At 43.8% G+C, this 20,622-nt stretch overlaps 1 protein-coding gene across 1 annotated transcript in view; it reads right to left on the bottom strand.

The window, feature by feature from the left end:
* Nucleotides 1-1,318: 1,318 nt before the first annotated feature.
* The window catches only part of LOC125944982 (gastrula zinc finger protein XlCGF8.2DB-like), a gene marked incomplete at its 5' end in the record, with an annotated part of 111,268 nt that continues 91,964 nt past the window's right edge, over nucleotides 1,319-20,622 (bottom strand). The window contains one exon of the mRNA XM_049666483.1: nucleotides 1,319-2,109. Coding sequence (XP_049522440.1) covers nucleotides 1,601-2,109 — 509 coding nt within the window. The remainder of the gene's footprint in view (nucleotides 2,110-20,622) is intronic.

The following is a 20,622-nucleotide window of genomic DNA, read 5'->3' as shown; positions in this document are numbered from 1 at the left end:
GTGAGGTCAATTTCTGGGGACACACACACTGCATCTACACAATATATAAACGGCGAATGTAGCTTAAAACATAATATCAGTTTTAAATTATGTGCGCACAGAAGACCACAAGGCGCAGCACCTCGCAAAATTGACGTCAATGAGGTTGGTTTGTCCCAGAGCATAACATCATCAGTGCTACATCACGTGTTTGTATTGGCTACCATGCTCCTTGTATGTGCTCTTGCTCATTCCACGACCTAGCGTTTCATTGCCGCACTACCCAGTCTTCCTCGGTTGTTGGTTGTAATGGGATGCGCTCCGCACCGCTGCAAGAGTTTTTGTCATGCCCATTGGAAGATTTCCTGCACTACCTGCATTGACTGTTCTGCATTGACTCCACATGAAACGCGAGTACAGCACAACGTCAGGTGTATACTGCATTGACTTTTGCGCAACACATTCAGGGTTGGGTAAAGTTATTGCACAGGTTTCCTCACGATGGCTTTTAGTGACAGAGGTGGACTGTCTTCGTGAAGCACCACTGGATGCAAGAAGTGGACCTTGCTGAAGAGCTGCTGCATTTGCTCACCTAATTTTGAGCGTAGAAAAAAAAATGTATTTTACGGTTACCTCTACTTTGTCTCACTGAAAATTTGCAGACAGATCACATCTTGTAGTCTGGATGGTTCATTATACCACCTTCCAATCTTACTTGCCTGGTTTTCTTTTTAAAAAAAATGTGAATTTGCCTTCACCTATGGGGAAGCCAGCTGTTAACAAGGTGGCGCTAGCATAGACATGTGCCACTGGCTATCGGCCGCTGCTAAAAACAAAGCACTTGTTCCAGCAGAGTTGCCATGTCTGAAAGAAAGTTGGTTTGAAGATGTCTACTGAAAGTTATCGGTGGCATCTAGTATGGTGGCGACTCCCGTATGCAGAAAATTGTTGCCACTGGGCGACGATGAGGAAAATTCTGTGGCACGTGTGTACATAGATGGAGAAAAACAACTAGCAACAAAGAATTTTGTGTCACCGTTTTGTGTGATCACATGACCAGCTGTGTTTACAAAGTGACAGGTCTCTCTCATTGCTTTTGGAAATCGAAAGGGATTAAATTATAAACAAGGCTCCAAATAATTAACTGTCACACGCTGAAGCAAACAAGGTTTCGTGCCGTGATAACTGGGTCATTAGCTACTTATTACAACAGAAAAGACAAATTCTGGAAATTTGCTGCAGCAGCCGGTGGTATAGTGGTGCTGTTTCATCATATGTGTGTTCAAGTGAGTGGCTTGCACAAAGGATTCGGAGCAGATGATGTAGAGGTGTTGCTACTCAACTGTGTGGATGGGCAAGTTGATCTTGTAAGTGACGGCACATCTGACTGGTCGGTTAGAGCTACAAGGGAATGCTAGAGAAGACATGTAAGATAGTCACAAAGCTTTATTGCATGCATAAGAATGCTACAGCGGTGAAGAAGAAGCCTTATATTCTTACGAGACCCACAGTTTTATAGTTGCCTTACATGACTTTCTTAGCACTGTCAAAGTGTTCTGGAATGACCAGTCGAGTATGCTGTTACAAGAAAGCACTTAGAGCAGAACTAGCACTGAAATGGTCACTTCTTATGGTCACACAAATGCCTTGTGAGGCGGCCTTTCATCATAAAGCTCCGAGGGCATAAGTCGCATTTAAATGGCCTGTCGCCTGGGTGGATGCGCATGTGATCATTGAGAGCGACCTTTTGTGAGAAGCTTTCAGGGCATGAAGGGCACTGAAATGGCCTCTCACCTGCGTGGATGCGCAAGTGTTGATTCAGATTATCCTTATACGTGTAGGACTGAACGCATAAAGGGCACTGAAATGGCTTCTCGCCGGTGTGGATGCGCAGATGTTTCTTCAGATTACCCTTTTGTGCGAAGCTCAGATGGCATGAAGGGCACTGAAATGGCTTCTCGCCTGTGTGGGTGCGCAGGTGTTCCTTCAGCTTAGACTTTTCAGAGAAACTCTGAGGGCATGAAGGGCATTGAAATGGCTTCTTGCCTGTGTGGGTGTGTAGGTGTAGATTCAGCTTGGACCTTTCCGAGAAGCTCTGTGGGCACAAGTGGCATTCAAATGGCCGCTCGCCTGTATGCGTCCTGGTGTGCACTTTCATACTAGACAGTTTGTCAGTCTTATAGTCACAGAAGTCACAGTGGTGCCGGCGTCGTTGAGGAGACTTCTCACAATCTGCAGTTGCTGGACAGCTGGAAGGCCTCGATGCTGCATGAAGAAAACAAGACAAGTTACTTGAGTAATGATTTTCACCAAGAAAAAAAAAAGGAATCCATAAAAGAAATCCGCAAGGGAAACCGATGCTAAATTAATGCTGACAGAGATATCGAGTTAGGTGACCAGGTGAAGAGGAGGCAGCATCTTGTCTTGAGCTAGGATTCTCTATTTTGTGTTTTGTAATAGACTGCAATACATACCAAGTGGTTTTATTTAGAACATACAGAAGGTTTGAAAATCACCCGTGGCAGATAGCATAGTCCTAGTCATTACGCTGAATTACACAAAGAGGTGGACATAACTTGAATAAGAAATCAAGATGCATAACTGACTAATTACAAAAAAATAACTAATGATCTTTTTAATTAGTTACTTTATGGGACGTATTGCATTTTAAGAATTGCAGCCTGTTCACATGGCGTATCTACTTGTAACGAATTGTTAGGATGACACCAGTTTCAAGATATTCAGTCCCAAAGTGTGTGACAAAATACATAGGTGTTCCAGTTACTTTTGTGCTTCAATGCCTGAAGTGGTGGTTCGTTAAAAAAAATAAGTGTAACAATAGTGCATTCTTACCACAAGTTTCACAGTGACACACATGCAATCATTATGATTCATTTCAAGTAAGTATGCCTTGCAAACTTACTGACTACAATTCAAACATTACAATATGTGCCATGAAGTGCTAAATTAATAGTTGATTACTGAATTTTTTAAATTAGTAGGTTATAGTTTTCAATTTGTCATGCAAGTAATGTCCACCACTTCAAGTAATCCAGCTCCATAACTACAATTATGCAATATGCAACAGACAACTTTTAAAAATTCTGTAAGATACTAAAAAAACACCCTGTAGCGAAGAAGAGACGCTAGTGACTTCAGCGCTGCTGGATCAAAACGCTAGTGGGTCGAGCGTTTTGGTATAGTTATAGTTATAATAATTATTATATAGTATAGTAAGTAAGTTATAAATAGTTATAGTAAGTATATTCCAACCTGTTCCTACTTTGTAACAATATATTGATGTCATCTTTAATATTTATCATCTATGTATTACACACATACTACACTGAAAAAAAGAAAAGTATGTTACTGTCAACTGTACAGAAGATCTTTTTAATGTCACAATTGACCTAATAGAAAGCATTGGTCCCGAGTTTGATCCTTGAACCAGGACGAGCTTTATTCAACTAGGAAGTTTTCTTTATCGTCGCCTTGCTTTATTTCGTAAACTATATTTCCACAAATTATACCTGCGCGATAATCTTATATCATCTCCTACATACATTTCCTCTCGCATTGATCATAGCCATAAGGTTGGAATAATTCAGTGCCATACCAGAACCTGTCAGGAATCATTTATTCCCAGGACCTCTCAAGAATGGAACCACCTTCCCGGCGCAGTTGTTGCAATCAAGGACAACTCAAAGTTTTCTTCGGCCATATCTGACATGATCGCTCCCTAATACAATTAACTAATCAATTTTGCTGTGTTAACTAAACCACTTTTGCTGCTTTGTTAGTTACTTATGTATGCTTTTTTTTTTCCTCTTTTTTATCCACTCCCTTTTTTAATACCTGGGTCTTGAGGGTACAATAAAAAAAAAAAAGAAACCCAAAGTGCAACTGCAATTCTAAAATAAGCCCTCTGCTGTATAGGCATAAGTTGTCTTCGTACCAGAACATTTATGCAATTATGTACAACAAACAGTAAGATAAAAAGTGCCTTGAATCAGTAATTACTGCTTCATTGCTGAAGCTGAAGGAACAAGGGGGTGTCTCTTTTAAAGGCATCAAACAAAAACACCAGCTGTAAAAACGAAAGAAAGAAAAGATACAATTAAAAAACACCTAGAAGAATCACAGCCCAATTTTCAGTGAGTCCATTTCTTTCAAGCCACTGTATTAATGATATTATATTGACACGTATACATGTTTATCTTTCACCGGTGGCCGCTTTCCACCGGCTAACAAATGTTAAACGTTCATAATTACTTGTTTAGCGCAAAAACAATGGACATGTGAAAGACGACAGGACAAGGCGCTACTCTCAACTGACATCATTTTATTGTATCCCTCCTTTATATAGAGCAGAAACAACATAGAGCAGTTTCTGCTCTATATAAAGGAGGGATACAATAAAATTATGTCAGTTGAGAGTAGCGCCTTGTCCTGTCGTCTTTCACATGTCCGTTGTTTTTTGCGCTAAACAAGTAATTATGGATTCGCACCAACTAGCCCGCCAACGCATTGTACTGTTAAACGTTATCGCTCGGTGCAGGACGCGCCTGTATCGGAAGTTTCTAGAACGTTATCGATGCTTCTTTCCGTTGCCTGTTTTCACCGACGCTTATGTTATCTGATTGTATGACCGACGCGAATTGTCTAGAACTTTCTGGAAGACACGCGGGCATCAGGGATTAATCTGGAACCTTCAATGACTCAGGTATAAAAGCTGACGCGTTTCGCCGCTGATGAGATTTCGACGATCGCCGACTGTGTTCACCGCTATCGTTGTGCTTTGTGTGTAGCTTTCTTTTGTGGGCACAGGTTCGCCCAATAAAGAATCAGTTTCGTCATACACAGTTTTACGACTGTTTTCTTCAGCGTCACTACTATGTGACATCTGGTGGAGGTGCTTTTGTGTCCATGCAGCGGACGCCCCCGAAAAGCCGTGATCCGAGCCCGAACCCCGAAGAGAGTACCAACGTTGTCCCGGAGCATCGAGCTAGCCTCAGGCTACAAAACCAACCCCCGGAGTACGGACTTCTTCCCGAGAAGACCACAGCGATCAAGGTCAAGTCAACGACCCCAATGGCAGCCCCAGCATCCCCCATCCTGCTGCAACAACCTCGGGAGCCACCGACCTTCCGTGGATCATCTGCTGAAGACCCTGAAACCTGGCTGGAGACATACGAGAGGACCGCGACGTTCAACAAATGGAGCGACGACGACAAGCTGCGCCATGTCTATTTTTCGTTGGATGACGCTGCTCGGACCTGGTTTGAGAACAGAGAGACCACCCTGGTGACATGGCACCTATTTCGGGAGAACTTCATGAGAACCTTCACGAGTGTTGTACGAAAGGAAAGGGCTGAAGTTCTCTTAGAAACCAGAGTTCAATTGCCGAACGAGAACATCGCGATCTTCACGGAGGAGATGACTCGCCTCTTCCGCCATGCCGACCCCGACATGTCTGAAGAAAAGAAAGTTCGGTTCTTGATGGGGGGTGTCAAGGAGCGAGTATTCGCCGGATTGATGCGCAACCCGCCCAAGACTGTCGCAGAATTTGCTTCGGAGGCCACAATGACCGAGAAGCGACCACCACGCCTTGTGTTTGCTAGCTAACTTGAAGGATCCTTCAGGTCGCCTCGCACGATGGAGTCTGAGACTTCAGGCATTCGACATCACCGTCGTTTACAAGTCCGGGCGAAAGCACGCTGACGCCGACTGCTTGTCTCGCGCCCCCGTCGAACCGCCGCCACAGGACGACCAGGATGACGACACTTTCTTGGGACCCATCATTGCCGACGAATTCGCCGAACAACAACGAGCCGACCCGGAACTAAGGAGCCTTGTAGACTACCTGGAAGGCAAGACCGTCATTGTGCCCAAGGTGTTCAGGCGAGGATTGGTGTCATTTTTCTTGCAAAACGACATTCTCCTAAAGAATAACTTCTCGCCTCTCCGAGCCAACTACCTCCTCGTGGTACCCTCAGCATTGCGTCCAGAGGTTCTGCAAGCTCTTCATGATGACCCAACGGCTGGACACCTCGGTTTTTCCCGCACGCTCGCCAGGATACAAGAAAAATACTACTGGCCTCGCCTCTCTGCAGACGTCGCCCATTACGTAAGGACATGCCGAGACTGTCAGCGATGCAAAACACCGCCGACAAGGCCAGCCGGACTTCTACAGCCGATCGAGCCACCTCGCCGACCGTTCCAGCAGATCGGGATGGACTTACTGGGGCCTTTTCCGACATCGACGTCCGGGAATAAATGGATCGTCGTAGCTACGGCCTACCTCACCCGCTACGCCGAAACAAAAGCCTTGCCCAAAGGCAGTGCTGCCGTGGTAGCCCGATTCTTCGTTGAGAACATCCTCCTGCGTCACGGTGCCCCACAAGTCCTCATCACCGACAGAGGTACGGCCTTCACGGCTGAACTAACTCAGCCATCCTGCGCTACAGCCAGACAAGCCATCGCCGGACGTCGACGTCGAACACAAGACGTGGGATGCCATCCTTCCGTACGTGACCTTCGCATACAACACGGCCATGCAAGAAACGACGCACATGGCGCCATTCAACCTGGTCTACGGAAGGAAACCGGCAACTACGCTTGACGCCATGCTACCGGATGTCTCCGACGAAGAAAATATCGACGTTGCCACCAATTTGCAGCGTGCCGAAGAAGGTCGACAGCTCGCCCGCCTGCGCATCAAGAACCAGCAGAGAACCGACAGCCGACACTACAATCTTCGACGACGCTACGTCGAGTACCAGCCCGGAGAGCGTGTTTGGGTCTGCCATGGACTCCGATACGCCGACGAGGACTTAGCGAGAAACTCTTACGTCGCTATTTCGGACCATATAAGATCATCCGACGTATTGGCGCACTGGACTATGAGGTCGTGCCAGACGGTATTTCGCAATCACAGCGGCGCGGCGCACGACCTGAAGTCATCCACGTGGTGCGTCTTAAGCCTTTCTACGCCCGCGGACGAACTTAGGTCCTTTGTTGCTTTGTTATTTTTGTCCCTTTCTGTACGCGTGGTTTTGTTTTCGCTTTCGTACGTGTTTGTAGCATCGGGACGATGCTTTTTAATGGGAGGGTATTGACACGTATACATGTTTATCTTTCACCGGTGGCCGCTTTCCACCGGCTAACAAATGTTAAACGTTATCGCTCGGTGCAGGACGCGCCTGTATCGGAAGTTTCTAGAACGTTATCGATGCTTCTTTCTGTTGCCTGTTTTCACCGACGCTTATGTTATCTGATTGTATGACCGACGCGAATTGTCTAGAACTTTCTGGAAGACACGCGGGCATCAGGGATTAATCTGGAACCTTCAATGACTCAGGTATAAAAGCCGACGCGTTTCGCCGCTGATGAGATTTCGACGATCGCCGACTGTGTTCGCCGCTATCGTTGTGCTTTGAGTGTAGCTTTCTTCTGTGGGCACAGGTTCGCCCAATAAAGAATCAGTTTCGTCATACACCGTTTTACGACTGTTTTCTTCAGCGTCACTACTACATGACAATATGCTCATAATAAATGTATTTCCATGTGTAATCACTCAACTTCTCTTGGAGCACACAACACCAGCAAGTGCTAATGATAAAAAGAAATTACAGGCTATTAATGCAAAGATAAAGATTTAACAATACCAGGGCATTAAATAAACAGTCATTTATGTGCTGAACCAGACACAGTGAAGTGAAATCTAAATGAAGATTAAATACTAAGTTACTACAAAGGAATGTTAACATTCAGAGATAATAAAACAGAATAATATGAAAGCAGCTCCAAGAATGAAGAGCATGTGTTAGCACCTAGAGGGAACAAATTCACGAGCCTAACAGAAAAAGATTACATGTTCTCATGCACCAAACAATACTGAAGCAGAAAGATTTACAAAGCTCAACAATTAACAAAAAGAAGGAAATGACCAAGTCAAAGACAATGTGGACACTTCTGTTCCTAATGGTGACGGACACGGAGCTCCCTATGGAGGTTGAGACACACAACTGCACACAACTTGGGATGCTTGGGGGACGTGCCACCAGTCAAATGCCAAAGCAAGAGTTCTATTTATCTTATTTTGCACCAAGCAACAACACTAAAGGCAACAGTCACACAGATGTGGAAAAATTCCCAAAGATACAGCCACTAACAAAACGTAACATAACAAATCCTAAAATTAATGTATAGTGCCGGTACGAATGTAACACTCTCCATCTACCAGTAACGTGTTATATAGGTGGAGGGAGAGAAAAATGCATGTGATATCAGCAATGCACTTCGGTGGCCAGCATCAAGGCCCAATACTACAGGCACCTTCTGTTTCAAGAGAGACAAAGCCACGTACTGTGTGAATTATAGCTTTACTCTTTACAGCTTTCCAGCGTCGAGGATTCCCCAGGCCACAACAACACTCATAATCTTAATGGCCCCATTGCTTTTCACAAAGGCATTAGTTACCATACCTTATGAAACAGGGCACAGTATAACTCAACAAAGGTCTGCATGTTACCACAATCCCACCACGAATTCCACAGCAAGAAGAGAGAGTACAACATAGCATGACAGAATATCTAAATGAATTAAGGTAATCTCAAACTGAATCACACAGGATTCATTGCAACGTTCACAGAAGTGACATAGAAGGTACGCAAACTCTAAAAAGGTTACCTACGGCCAAAATCAGCACAGAGCATGAACGCCTAGAATGAGCTTTCAAAATGCCAAATAAACAAAAGTCTAAAGCTAAAGATTTGGACTGAAGCACTGGCATGAGTGTTATCCACCAATGAAGTGTCGATGTGCAAATTTTATTTGGTTGATGTACATCTTTCTTTTCTTTTGTCATGTTTCATCCCACCCAGATGGGCTTTCATTGAACTCTCGGTTAGATTAAATGAATTAAGTGTCGAATAAGTATTATTATCAAACGTGCCACGTGGTGTCGATTGGTAAAGACCAGACTTTCTAATCAAGTTTCATGTCAGTCCAGCTTCGTTAGTTTGCATTTATGACATGGTGCAATCTTAGCAAGATTTTAACCTTGTCTTTAAAGAAACGCCAAAGGCAAATACAGAAGTCTTCTGTCACTTTGGCTCTGGTTAAATTATCTTGACTGACAGGCCTAGCTAGTGCTTATACAATTTTATAGGGCAACACTGTCACTATACTGATCCTGAAATTGGTTCTTGCCAGATAATTAAAACTTGTCTGGTCAGCAACTGGAGGACATTCTGCAATCCAATTCTGATTGCCAGAATTGAACAGCAGTGGCGGCGCCTGTGCTGCGACTTCTCACCCTCAGTAGTTGTTGGGACAGTTGGTATGTTCTGACGCTGCACAAGGGAAACAAGACAGGTTACGCGAGTGTCACCTCTCATTTCAAAACAAAAAGGAAATTATTAAATGTCATTAACATGAGAGGTTGTAAATGCTAGTGCTAACAAAGAGCATTTGTTCAATCAGGATATGTTGACTGTTTAGTTACAACGAAAAAATGACAGTTTTTTAGGGGTCTAGGAAAAAAATTCAAGAACGATCACGATACTCCCTAATGCAAAATTTGAGCGCAGCTCTATATGGTCCACATATGCAGTGCTTTGATGAACAGACAACGCGACAGACAACCTAACGAAGCGCGCTACTCTGGTGCCATCTGGTAGCTATAGTCGCCATAGTCCATCTTGCGCAGCACTACGCTTTTCTTCTCATGCTTTTGTCATACCCTCCTCCTCCGTTTTCCTCCTCACGCTCTCGCGGTCTTTCATCGCCCACTGCGCTCCGCGTTCATGCTCATCTTTTGCTGTGCTTGTTCGCTCAGTTACGAGGTACAACACCGACGCAGGAACGGGCACTTAAGAGCTGCGCTCGAAACATTTTTAAATGCGAAGCATTTCTTGCCGAACATTTGCTACTTTGACAGTATCTGTCTATCTATCTAGCTGCTTACGACTTTGTGCTCTCATGATCGTTTCGTTAACTTATTATGTACCAAAATTGGCATACTATGACAAGAGTATATGACAAACATAAATGATAAGTCATGACATGCGTGTCATGTAGGTCATGAAACAGCCGCCTATGTCTTGGTGCTCTCATGGCCGTTTCGTTAACTTGGTAGGTACCAAAATTAGCATAGTATGACAGGAGTCTATGACGAACATAAGTGATGTCATGACATAAATATCGATCATGACATGCGTGTTATGTAGGTCATGACAGTGACCCAGCGAAAAAGATTAACACTCGAAAACCACTGAAATGGGTTCGGACGTTGGCACAAAAAGAAATGGCTACGAGATGGCACCAGAGCAGCACGTGTCGTTAGGTTGCTTCGATGCATGAGCTCGCCTCCACTCCGTTTGCGGGGGCGCATGCATCTGGCACTCTACGCGTCGTCTGTTCATAAAAGTGCTGCATGAGCGGAGGTCTGTCTGTGGTGGTTGCTGTGAATCACGCCCTCGCGTAAGCCACGCGCTGCCACTCGTGATCTCCCGATTAGCGAGGCAGCCGCACCACACTTCGCACTCTTTGCAACATGCCGCCCGAGACAGATTGTCCGCATCAGCCAATTGTCCCCGCCAAGCTGGCTCTTTAGCCTTCCCTTCTTGTGTGCCCAATGACCTCATGGTGCATCAACGCAACGACTCATATTGACGCTCTCTTATAGAGTAGCGCAGTGGCCCCAAACATCCACCAAACAGTCACTGGTGATGTTAACTTGCTTAATTCAGGCTTCACAATGGTGCCTTATACGAGTACATTTACCATCGCTCACGTAACCGATGGGTTCCACTTATTCCCCATTCTCTTTATCTCTACGTCTTAGGGGCATTTCATGACGACGCAATAATAGGGCACTTGGGCTTCCACAAGATTTACGAGCATGTCAAGTCACGCTGCTTCTGGCCTGACCTCTCTACCAAGTCACTAAATACATCTCTTCTTCTAAGCCCTGCCAGCACCGCAAACAATTGATCACCGCTCCCGCAAGGCTGTTACAGTCTGTTTTGTGTCCGTCCACTCTATTTGAATTCATCGGCATCGACTTGTATAGTCCAATCCCGACAACACCCACTGGCAACCGCTGTATTGTTACTGCTATCGATCATATGACACACTACACCGAGACTGCTTCTCTCCACTTGGGCACTGCCTCTGAATTGCCAAGTTTTTTTACATCCCATTGTTTTGTAGCATGGAGCTCTCCTCGTGTGCTTTTGAGCGATCGTGGAAATCCAGGAAACATGTAAATGGCTAGTAGATGTCTACTTTCTGGCTTTATCCGGCTAAGGCTAGGGCTAGTAGCCATCCTTTGTAAGCTGTACTCTAGCCCTAGATCTCTGCAAGCCAGCTGGTAGCTGAGCTAATGGGGTCCTCCACTTACAGCTAGTAGCCACCTTGGGAAGCGCTGCTGTAGCTGCAGTGTAGACATCGAATGCTAAGGCTTGCTTTGGCTTTGCTGGTGCTATTAGCTTTACTTACCATGTTTATAATTCTCGAAGATTGAGTTCTTATCTTACATGTCACTACAATATCACAAGAAAGGCACCCACCGCATTAAAATCTTGACTTTGACCGTCGTCAGTGTCTTTCTTGTGACATGTTCACTCCAAACCAGATGAGCTGTTGTCAAGCCCTTGATTTTATGCCACTGTATTATTGCACAAATACCAGATGTCCTTCATAATTACTTAAAGAAGTCACAAATACAGTGCAGCAGAATATTTTTTGTCAATACAGAGCACCAGTATCAGAATTTCACGAACAAATTTATTTGTGCTCATTTGGACAACTTATTGTCAAACAGTAATGTACCCCATGGCAGATTGTGCCAAGAAATTTGCTTAAGCTCAGGCTAGTATAAGGATTTCTAGTAATGACATGGCATCAGCGCTACATTTAATCATTTGTGCCAAAGTTAGTAAGATTTTCATACAAATTCTTATGTCTACCACTGCGCATGTGTGGCAGAAAAAGGAACAGTTCATTTTGCCCCATTATTTAAAAAAATACTATGGATACAGCTGAAACAGACGGTGCAGTTTAGCCTAAGCAACACATAGAATGCACATAGCACATTGCATTCCCTTTATTTTGTTCAGCCATTCTCAACGTTTGACCATGTCTGTATACATTTGTTCTACTTTTGCCGAGTCTGAAGAACCATTGTTTTGCGACACTAGTGGAACAGTACTACTATACTAAATACCATGCATGCTGGCTGTAGCAGTGCACTTGAGCATTCCTTTCACCCCCGCTCTATTCTCATTGCCAAAAAATCTATCATCCAACAGGAAACACATCCTCTCATAATCCCCCACATCTGCTCCCTCAGCCATAATCTTTCTCGAGTCAAGGAAGTCTCTCGCTGGAAACTTTGGGCTGCGGGTGACCCTTACACCAGCCATCACTTTAGCTGGGCCAACCATGTGAAGATGAAGTCCAGTGCCCAAAATGCTCTGCTCTTGCGTCTGCAGCAGATGCCCGCCATCTACTGCTTTGTACGTGCCCTGGGACGAAGACAATCCATGAAAGTGCACTTAGAGGTGTAAAATTGAGAAGCAACCAACCTGAAAACTATAAATGATGGATCATGGACAACACATTCCATACTTTTACAGTATCTGCATAAAACAGGCCTACATGCTTATACATATGTAATTTCATTCTGAAGTTATGCTGTGTGGCAACGAGCCAGATTGTCAGCACCAGCCAATATATCGCGAAATGAAAACAGGTATAGAACTGCACTCAAATTTCACATTAGGGAGTATCGTAATCGTCTGGAAATTTTTTTACCCTTATTAGCGAGCAGGCAAGGGTGAAAGGAGCATTCAGTTTTGAGCTCCAGATTGCTCTAGAGAACTTAGTGTGTGTTTGCCACACTTGAATGTTTTGTCTTTTTAGGTGCATAGAATGTTAATTTATATGTTCATAATGACATTTGATATAATAACTTATCAAAACATGGTCCCTGAAGATTTAGAGTGTTGTCCTTGAAAGCCCTTGGAAACTGTTACATATTTGTCCTCTAAGCCAGCATGAGCGCTGGACTGTTGGAGTAATATTTGTATGAAGTTTCATTTTGACTGAAGCATGCAAAGGTGTCTACTGCACAAAACATTACTTTACCAGCAGCTAGAATAATGTATCAGTCCTGTTTTTGAATTGCCATAAAGGTTCCCGAATTTTGTTGTGCCGTTCTCTGATAGCAAACTTCCTGGACAGCAGTATCAGTTCACAGCATGTTTTATGTCAGTAAATTTAGAAAATTAGCTGTGCATTGCTCACTGTGCTTGTACCAAGGCAGTAATAAACCTGTTTATATGAAATTGAATGTATGAACTCTTGAACACTGTATGCCGAGTGAGCAATTTAGACATTCCAAAGAGAACTATTCACATAGCTCACGCTGTCACAAATTTCAGCACTCTAGAGACAGGCAGGACACAAAATGGACAGGATAGAGAAACATTTTTGACAGGAAATGAGTAAGGTCAAACACAGGAATACTGTATACTTTTTAATGAAAAGACATTTTTCCAGGGGCAGTATAAGTATAAAATGTGAAGGCCCTAGCACCTTTTTTTATTATTTTATTAATTGTTTGCTATTGCCCCGACGCGCGCAAGTCTGGTAGAAATGCTGGAAAAGGGTTTTGTGTTTGAGTTTCCTTGTAGCAGAATTAGGTTTTCTCGTACATTCAAATTACAATCCGATGGCAAATCCGACGCCAAATGTTAAAGTCGTACTTTACCACTTTTCTGACGGATTTCACTGTGAGAAATTCAACTTTTGCTAACCAAAACCTTGCACCACGTGAAGGGCCTGGGTGGTCGATGTGGTTGGATGATTTTCTCCGCCACCCGCGATCACACGCTGATTGCCGAAGCCTGAACACGGGGCCCTAAACGCTATAGCGTTAAAATACCCTAGAGAGAACATATGTTCCAGCATAGGTATGACCAAGAGTCCCGTTCAGGCCTTCAGGTGGTCGGACTACATGCTGCAGTTTTTGCCTGTGAATAGGCTCTAAGAACAGATGTTTTTGGGGAATGTCTGTTACTGTAGTAAATAACGATACAGCATCATTAAGCAATATGCGACTAGTTTCTGGGTTATATGAATGAAGTAACATATTTTATGTACTAATTTCACTGTTCAGGAACTCTGGTAGTGGAGACAGGTGCAAGTGCATTTAGAGAAGAATATTTTTCAGAACTGAAAGAGCAGGACTGGTACATTCTGTGTGTTCTTATACAGTAACAGTTTGTACAGTGCTGATATCTGTTTGCTTCAGTCAAAATGCAATTTCATACACATATTACCAGAGAAATACACCCTGCCAGTGCCATAGTTGAGCAAATGAATCTCTTCACATAGCTCAAAACTATAACTGCTGATTAATATGTCATAACAACTGCAATGAATAGCAATAATAAATGAATGTTAAAGTGCCATCATTGGACTTGTCATGGAGCAAACAACAGAATAAAATGGTAATGACACAGAAAGGGCAGAGAGAGAGACCAACTTTATTTAAGACAATCACAAAAAATATTAAATGCTATAACTGCATGGAATAAAATAAAAACAAGAATTAACAATGCATTCACTATGCACAGCACCTTATAGAGTGCTCTGAAACAGACAATGTAATCTGAATTCCTAATGATGGCTAAACATTCAACTTGTTGTAAAGAAATGCTTATACACAAGAAGAGTACGAAAAAGCTAAAACAGAATAATAATGAAAGAACCTATGAGAAGAAACATATGTACTAGAAGCTATAGACAAAAATATACATGAGCGCAACAAGAAAAAATTACATCATATTGCACCAAACATTCCATGTACCAAACAACAATGAGAACGATATCAGTCCACCAGATACAGAAAAATTTACAAAGGTACTGCCCCTAACAAAACTTGACTCCGCTTATTCCAAATACGCTGTAAAGTAGGCATGTAAATATAACATTCTCCATCAACCAGTGACATATATGTAAATAGAAAACGAGAGCAACAAAAGTGTTTTCAACAATGAACTTCGCAGGCCAGCATCAAGACAAAACACTAGTAAATGCATAGTTCTTTTTTTTTTTTTTTTTCAAAAGAGACAAAGCCACTGAGTGAACTATGGCTGGCAGCTTAATACGAGAAGTCTTATCCGCCTCCTGTTGAACTGGCATCGCTCAAGGTACCACAGGGGGATATGAATACCAGTCATCACACTTTATGGCTTTCAAGAACATGGAATTACTCATGGCAAAGCAAAACCCATTTACTCTGACAAAGAATATATACATATCTTTCCTTATGCCACAGTGCATAGTTTGACACATAAATGGTCTACATGGCTGAGTATTTTACTGCATACACAAGTATTTCAAAGGTGTAGGTGATGGCTGAGCACTTCTAATTTCTTCTGTCTTCACATGGGCAAACTTTAACATTCTCCAAACTCTTTACAAGGAATATTTCTCTCACCTTCAATATAGATGACCAAAGCTATGTCTTGGCACAATTGAACTTGCTAATTCAGAATCTGTTCAATGAACTTTATGTGCCTACAACACTGGTAACCTACTTCGCAGTGGTATCATGGTGCTGTGTGGCCAAGTGTCTCCTCAAAAGAGAGCTTTGCACAAATGACATGGAGCAGCAAGTGCAGTGGTATAATCGCTCATTTGTATGGATGCGCAGATGTGTGTTCAGGTGACACCTACGTGTGAAGCTCTGAGGGCATAAATGGCAATGAAATGGCCGCTCTCCTGTGTGAATGAGTAGGTGTTGTGTCAGACTGCTCCGTTGTGTGAAGCTCTGAGGGCATAACTGGCACTGAAACGGCCGCTCTCCTGTGTGGACTCTCATGTGTTGTTTTAGCTTTGACGGGTACTCAGCTTCATAGTTGCAGTGATGACAATGGTATAGACATCCCTGGTGCAACTTCCCACACTCGCTAGTTGCTGGACAGCTTGAATTCCTTGATGCTGCAGAAAGAAAACATGACCTATATTTATAATGTGGGAAAAACTGCCAATATAAAGCATTTTAGAGGTTTTTGCAAAAAAGCGTAAAATTTAAGCGTTGTTGTTCCATGAACTATTCCTGGCATTCCTTTCCTTTCCCCCATATTATTTAATATATTAAAAATAGATCCGTGGCATAGAAAGGAGAGAGCACAACGCTTCTAAGGTATTGAGAAAAGATATCCACTTTAATTAAATTAAGATTCTAGATTTCTTTTTCTTGTACATCCTGCCTTGCTTTTAAAAGTACACTTCAAATGACGCTCAGGCAGACAAAAATTTTTTTTCACACAAATATTTCGAGAATGCATTTTTTTAGGCTTAATAAATGCCACAATTAAAAGAAAATTAATTAGAAAAGGTCGAGTTTTTGGATGGTGAGTATAGTGTGTAATGAACCCTTTTCATAAACATTTACACATTTGAGGCTGTTATGTTGCCTTTAGGTTCTAGTACCTGTACTTATTGGAGCTTTTTCATTATTCTCTTTGAGCCTTTTCATTGCGTGTACCTCTGCATTAACAATACCGGTCCTTAATTTAATACAGAATTTGACACATGGTTCGCGAGGCAACAGGAAGCATGCGTGCATGATGCAGTTTTTAACTGAGACTGGATGCTTTTGGTCGAGAGTGTAACATTATTACGAGCATTTCGTGGTTAAAATAAAATTTCTGCACATGGCGCATGTGTCCCTAACATGATGTGTAATAGAGACTAATTTTATTCTTCCAGGTTTTCGTGGTTAAAATAAAATTTCTGCACATGGCGCATGTGTCCCTAACATGATGTGTGATAGAGACTAATTTTATTCTTCCAGGTTCTACAGTACATGATACACATCTGTGCATTACTTCTAGAACACACAATAATGTTCAATGAGAGATATATTTGTGTACTGTGGTTAGATGTTGCTGTAGCAGTGTTCTTGTCCATTTTCACCATTTGAGCTGTTTTACTAAGTCACAATTTGTTTTTCCATCAATAAAGAAAGACAAAACACTTGACAAATACATAGATAAATAGTGACACTGAAGAAAAAGATGACACTAAGTTTGCGAGGAGGTTAAACCAGATATGACAGCTCACACTGCAAGAGCTAGCTAACAAGCAGTGCACTCTGTCCATTGTGGAGAATACAACTACCAAAGTGATACATTTTACCATGGCTCTTACCACACAAAAGAACACAAGACAACAGGTACTGCACAGCATAAATAAATTGCGTGAGGTATTTGTCTAGTACTGTGACGGAATAAGAGATTTGGGCACAGGACCACTCACCAAGGAACGCAATCAACACCGAGTGCAAACACACACAACACAGAATCTAGAGTTAAACCTGGATATAACGAAATTAAGTTAAGGACCGTTAAGAGCGATGGAACAGTTAAGAACAAGTTAAGGACCGCACAAAGAGCGATGGAATGAAAACTCTTAGGACTAACGTTAAGAGATAGGAAGAGAGCAGTGTGGATCAGAGAACAAACAGGGATAGCCGATATTATAGTTGACATTAAGCGGAAGAAATGGAGCTGGGCAGGCCATGTAAAGCGTAGGATGGATAACCGGTGGACCATTAGGGTTACAGAATGGATACCAAGAGAAGGGAAGCGCAGTCGAGGTCGGCAGAAAACCAGATGGGATGATGAAGTTAGGAAATTTGCAGGCGCAAGTTGGAATACGCTAGTGCAAGACAGGGGTAATTGGAGATCGCAGGGAGAGGCCTTCGTCCTGCAGTGGACATAAAATATAGGCTGATGATGATGATAACAAAATTGGCAAATTCCCGAAAAACATCGTTATAAAGAGGATTTCGTTATGTGCGGGTTCGGCACGAAAATTCGAAAAAGAAACACTTAACACATTCACTCGACTCTAACGCGCCCTCGATTGTAACGCGCACCTGTTTTCTGTTTTCGTCGAAGCACTCATCCTTGGAATGTCACACCAGGTACTGGATGCGTGAACGTGTGTTGTTTCGCACAAGGGCGAGGCATCGGAAACGAAGAGCGAGCGTCACGATGGCGTCGTAGCATCGTATAATGTTACAGTAGAACCCCGCTGTTACGTTCCCAGGTGCTGCGTTTTCCCGGCTGTTATGTCATTTTCGGCTGGTCCCGGCACAGCTCTCATAGAATTCAATGCATTGGTAACCCCGCTGTTGCGTCACAACTGTCGGACTGTTCCCGCATCATACGTTGCGAACTGCCACCCCGCACCGGCTCGAGCGGCCATTTTGACTTTTCATATCGCTTGGCTTGGTGGCTTGACAATGGCATTGGCCGCCCAAAGTGCCGGGGGCGACAACTATGACGTATTTTCAGTTTCCGCCAGCAAAAGTACAGCCCTTGAGATCCGTATTTGCTATCTAAAGATAGTGTCTATGACGCGTTGTGGCCCTAAAATTGGTTCTGGCTCATAGATGCTCCGTAAAAAGTCCAAGGGCGATAACGCAGTCGCCACGCGCCGTAAGCTGTATGTGCGAGTGAAAACATGCGAGGGGAGCCGACGACCGCGTCTAAATCTCGCGCGCGCAAGAAAAGCAGGGAGGCAGCGCGCCTTCTTCCATTCCAGGCAGTGTAGGTGCGTCGGCGGCTCGTAGCTTTGTGCGTGCAGTGTGTTCTCGGTGCTCAGTTTGCGTTGAAGCGATAGACAACAGCACGGAGGTCACTTCGCTTGCTTCTGAAGCGGCGCTTCCGCACGCCGCCAGCATTTGACAGCGCGTGTCCGCGCGCTCATCGAGTGTGATGTGTCACAGCGTCTGCCTGCGCGTCGGCAACATCAACTGGAAAAGGAGAGTGCCGGCTTGGCGGGCTGGGCCAGCTGCAGCAAGCGGCAGGATCAGGTTTGAATGAAGGGAGGGGGAAAGGTCACACCCGCGGCGGCAACATCGCCGGGTCGAGGGATGCAGGCCCGCCTCGCACACGCTCGCACGTACGCTCACGTGTGCTCGCTTCGCATTCCGTCGCGGCGGAGAAGGTGCTTCCGGTTGCTGCTCGCGCAAAAATGACAGAATTTGGGCCGAAATCTCTAGGTTGTCGGCGGGGAAAATTCGTTATTTCGAGGGGGTCTCCCACTGCCACTTCGTTATGTAGAGGTCTCAAGTAGATGTGCTTCTATGGAGTAACGGCGGGGAATAGAAAAACTTCATTATATCCAGGAATTCGTTATATAGAGGTTCGTTATAAGCAGGTTTAAATGTATATTCACAAGACAAAATACAAACTTGACGCGAGACATATACTTAAAGGTATTATAAATAACACATGCTGCCCTGCTAACTATAATGTCTGTCTTATAATATAAATAGTCTCTCGCTGGGCGTCCCCTTGTGTGGAGCCCGTTAACACGTCAAGGCTGGTGTCGGTCGCTAAGGGTCGGCTGGCGTTCGGCTGAAGTCACCATGGGCCTCACCACGGCATCACGGAACTTGCCGCTGCAGCTGATGACAGCCTTGGTAGCCGACGTAGCCGTGGTAACCGCACAGTAGCTCCCGCTACTGCTCTAGTCTCCGGCAGCGACTGTGATAACAGCCACGGTAGCCACGGTCCACACAGTAGCTCTAGCTACTGCTCAACCTCCGGCAGCATGGCTGGTCGTCGCAGTGGACAGGAAAAGCAGTCACCTCGCCTGGCTGCCTGGACCGGTTGCCCAGCAGGAACACATGTCCTTGACGTCCAAAAACGGCATAGGGGTGGATCTGGGGTTCTCTGGACCTGGCACCCAGTGAGAACCTGCTGGCCATCAACGTCAAGCAGCACAGAACACCGGCACACACCAAGTGCCCCACGAGCTCAACACTTCATCATTGCCCCCGCACTGCAAACACGGCACTGTTTTTGCTTTCCACGCGCTTCTGTACATATCATGACAAGTACTGTTTCCAATATCTAAATGAGCCATCTGGCTTAGTGTGCTTATGTGCCTGGTGCCCATTACTGCCTGGAATTAATATAGTGAGGCAAGCTCAGCTGATGAGCCAATTCTTGGGAGTTTACGAACATAAAAAATATGCCGGATCTCCGTCCTGTGGGAATGGGTTTAAGCAAAGCTTTCATTGGCCTTTGCGAAGAATGCTGTATTTGTTTTGCAACCTTTTGCAAGTACAGTAGACTTCTGTTAATTCTGATGAATATATTATCATCACAAGTGCATGCAATGGCAAAAATAAATAAAACTTAGAAAAGCCATTACAAAAACTTTTTTGGAGCATCCAAAATAATAAAACGCAAAGAATAGCGAAAGTAAGACACAGAATAAGTTTATTAACAAACAAGTGATAAGAAGGTTACTACTAAAAGTGCAAGCAAAAAACATAAACAATGTTTGACAATGCCTTCGCCAAGCACAGTGACTTATATAATGTTCCGAGAAAGACAGTGTGAAGTGCATTCTTAACAAAGCAAATAATTGATTTGCGGTGAAGGAATTTTTACAAGCAGGAAGACAATGACAAGGCTTAAACAGAGTACTAATATGAAAAAAGCACACAAAAAATGTAACTTATTAGATTCAACTGGCAATAAAAATGTTAGATGGATGGACAAAATCATATCTTATGCTCCAAGAAAAGAAAGAAATGAG

The sequence above is a fragment of the Dermacentor silvarum genome, chromosome 4 (genome assembly GCF_013339745.2).
Source record: "Dermacentor silvarum isolate Dsil-2018 chromosome 4, BIME_Dsil_1.4, whole genome shotgun sequence".
In the NCBI taxonomy this organism is placed as follows: domain Eukaryota; kingdom Metazoa; phylum Arthropoda; class Arachnida; order Ixodida; family Ixodidae; genus Dermacentor; species Dermacentor silvarum.
The sequence above is the reverse complement of the archived record's forward strand: the minus strand, read 5'-3'. Positions and strand labels throughout refer to the sequence as shown.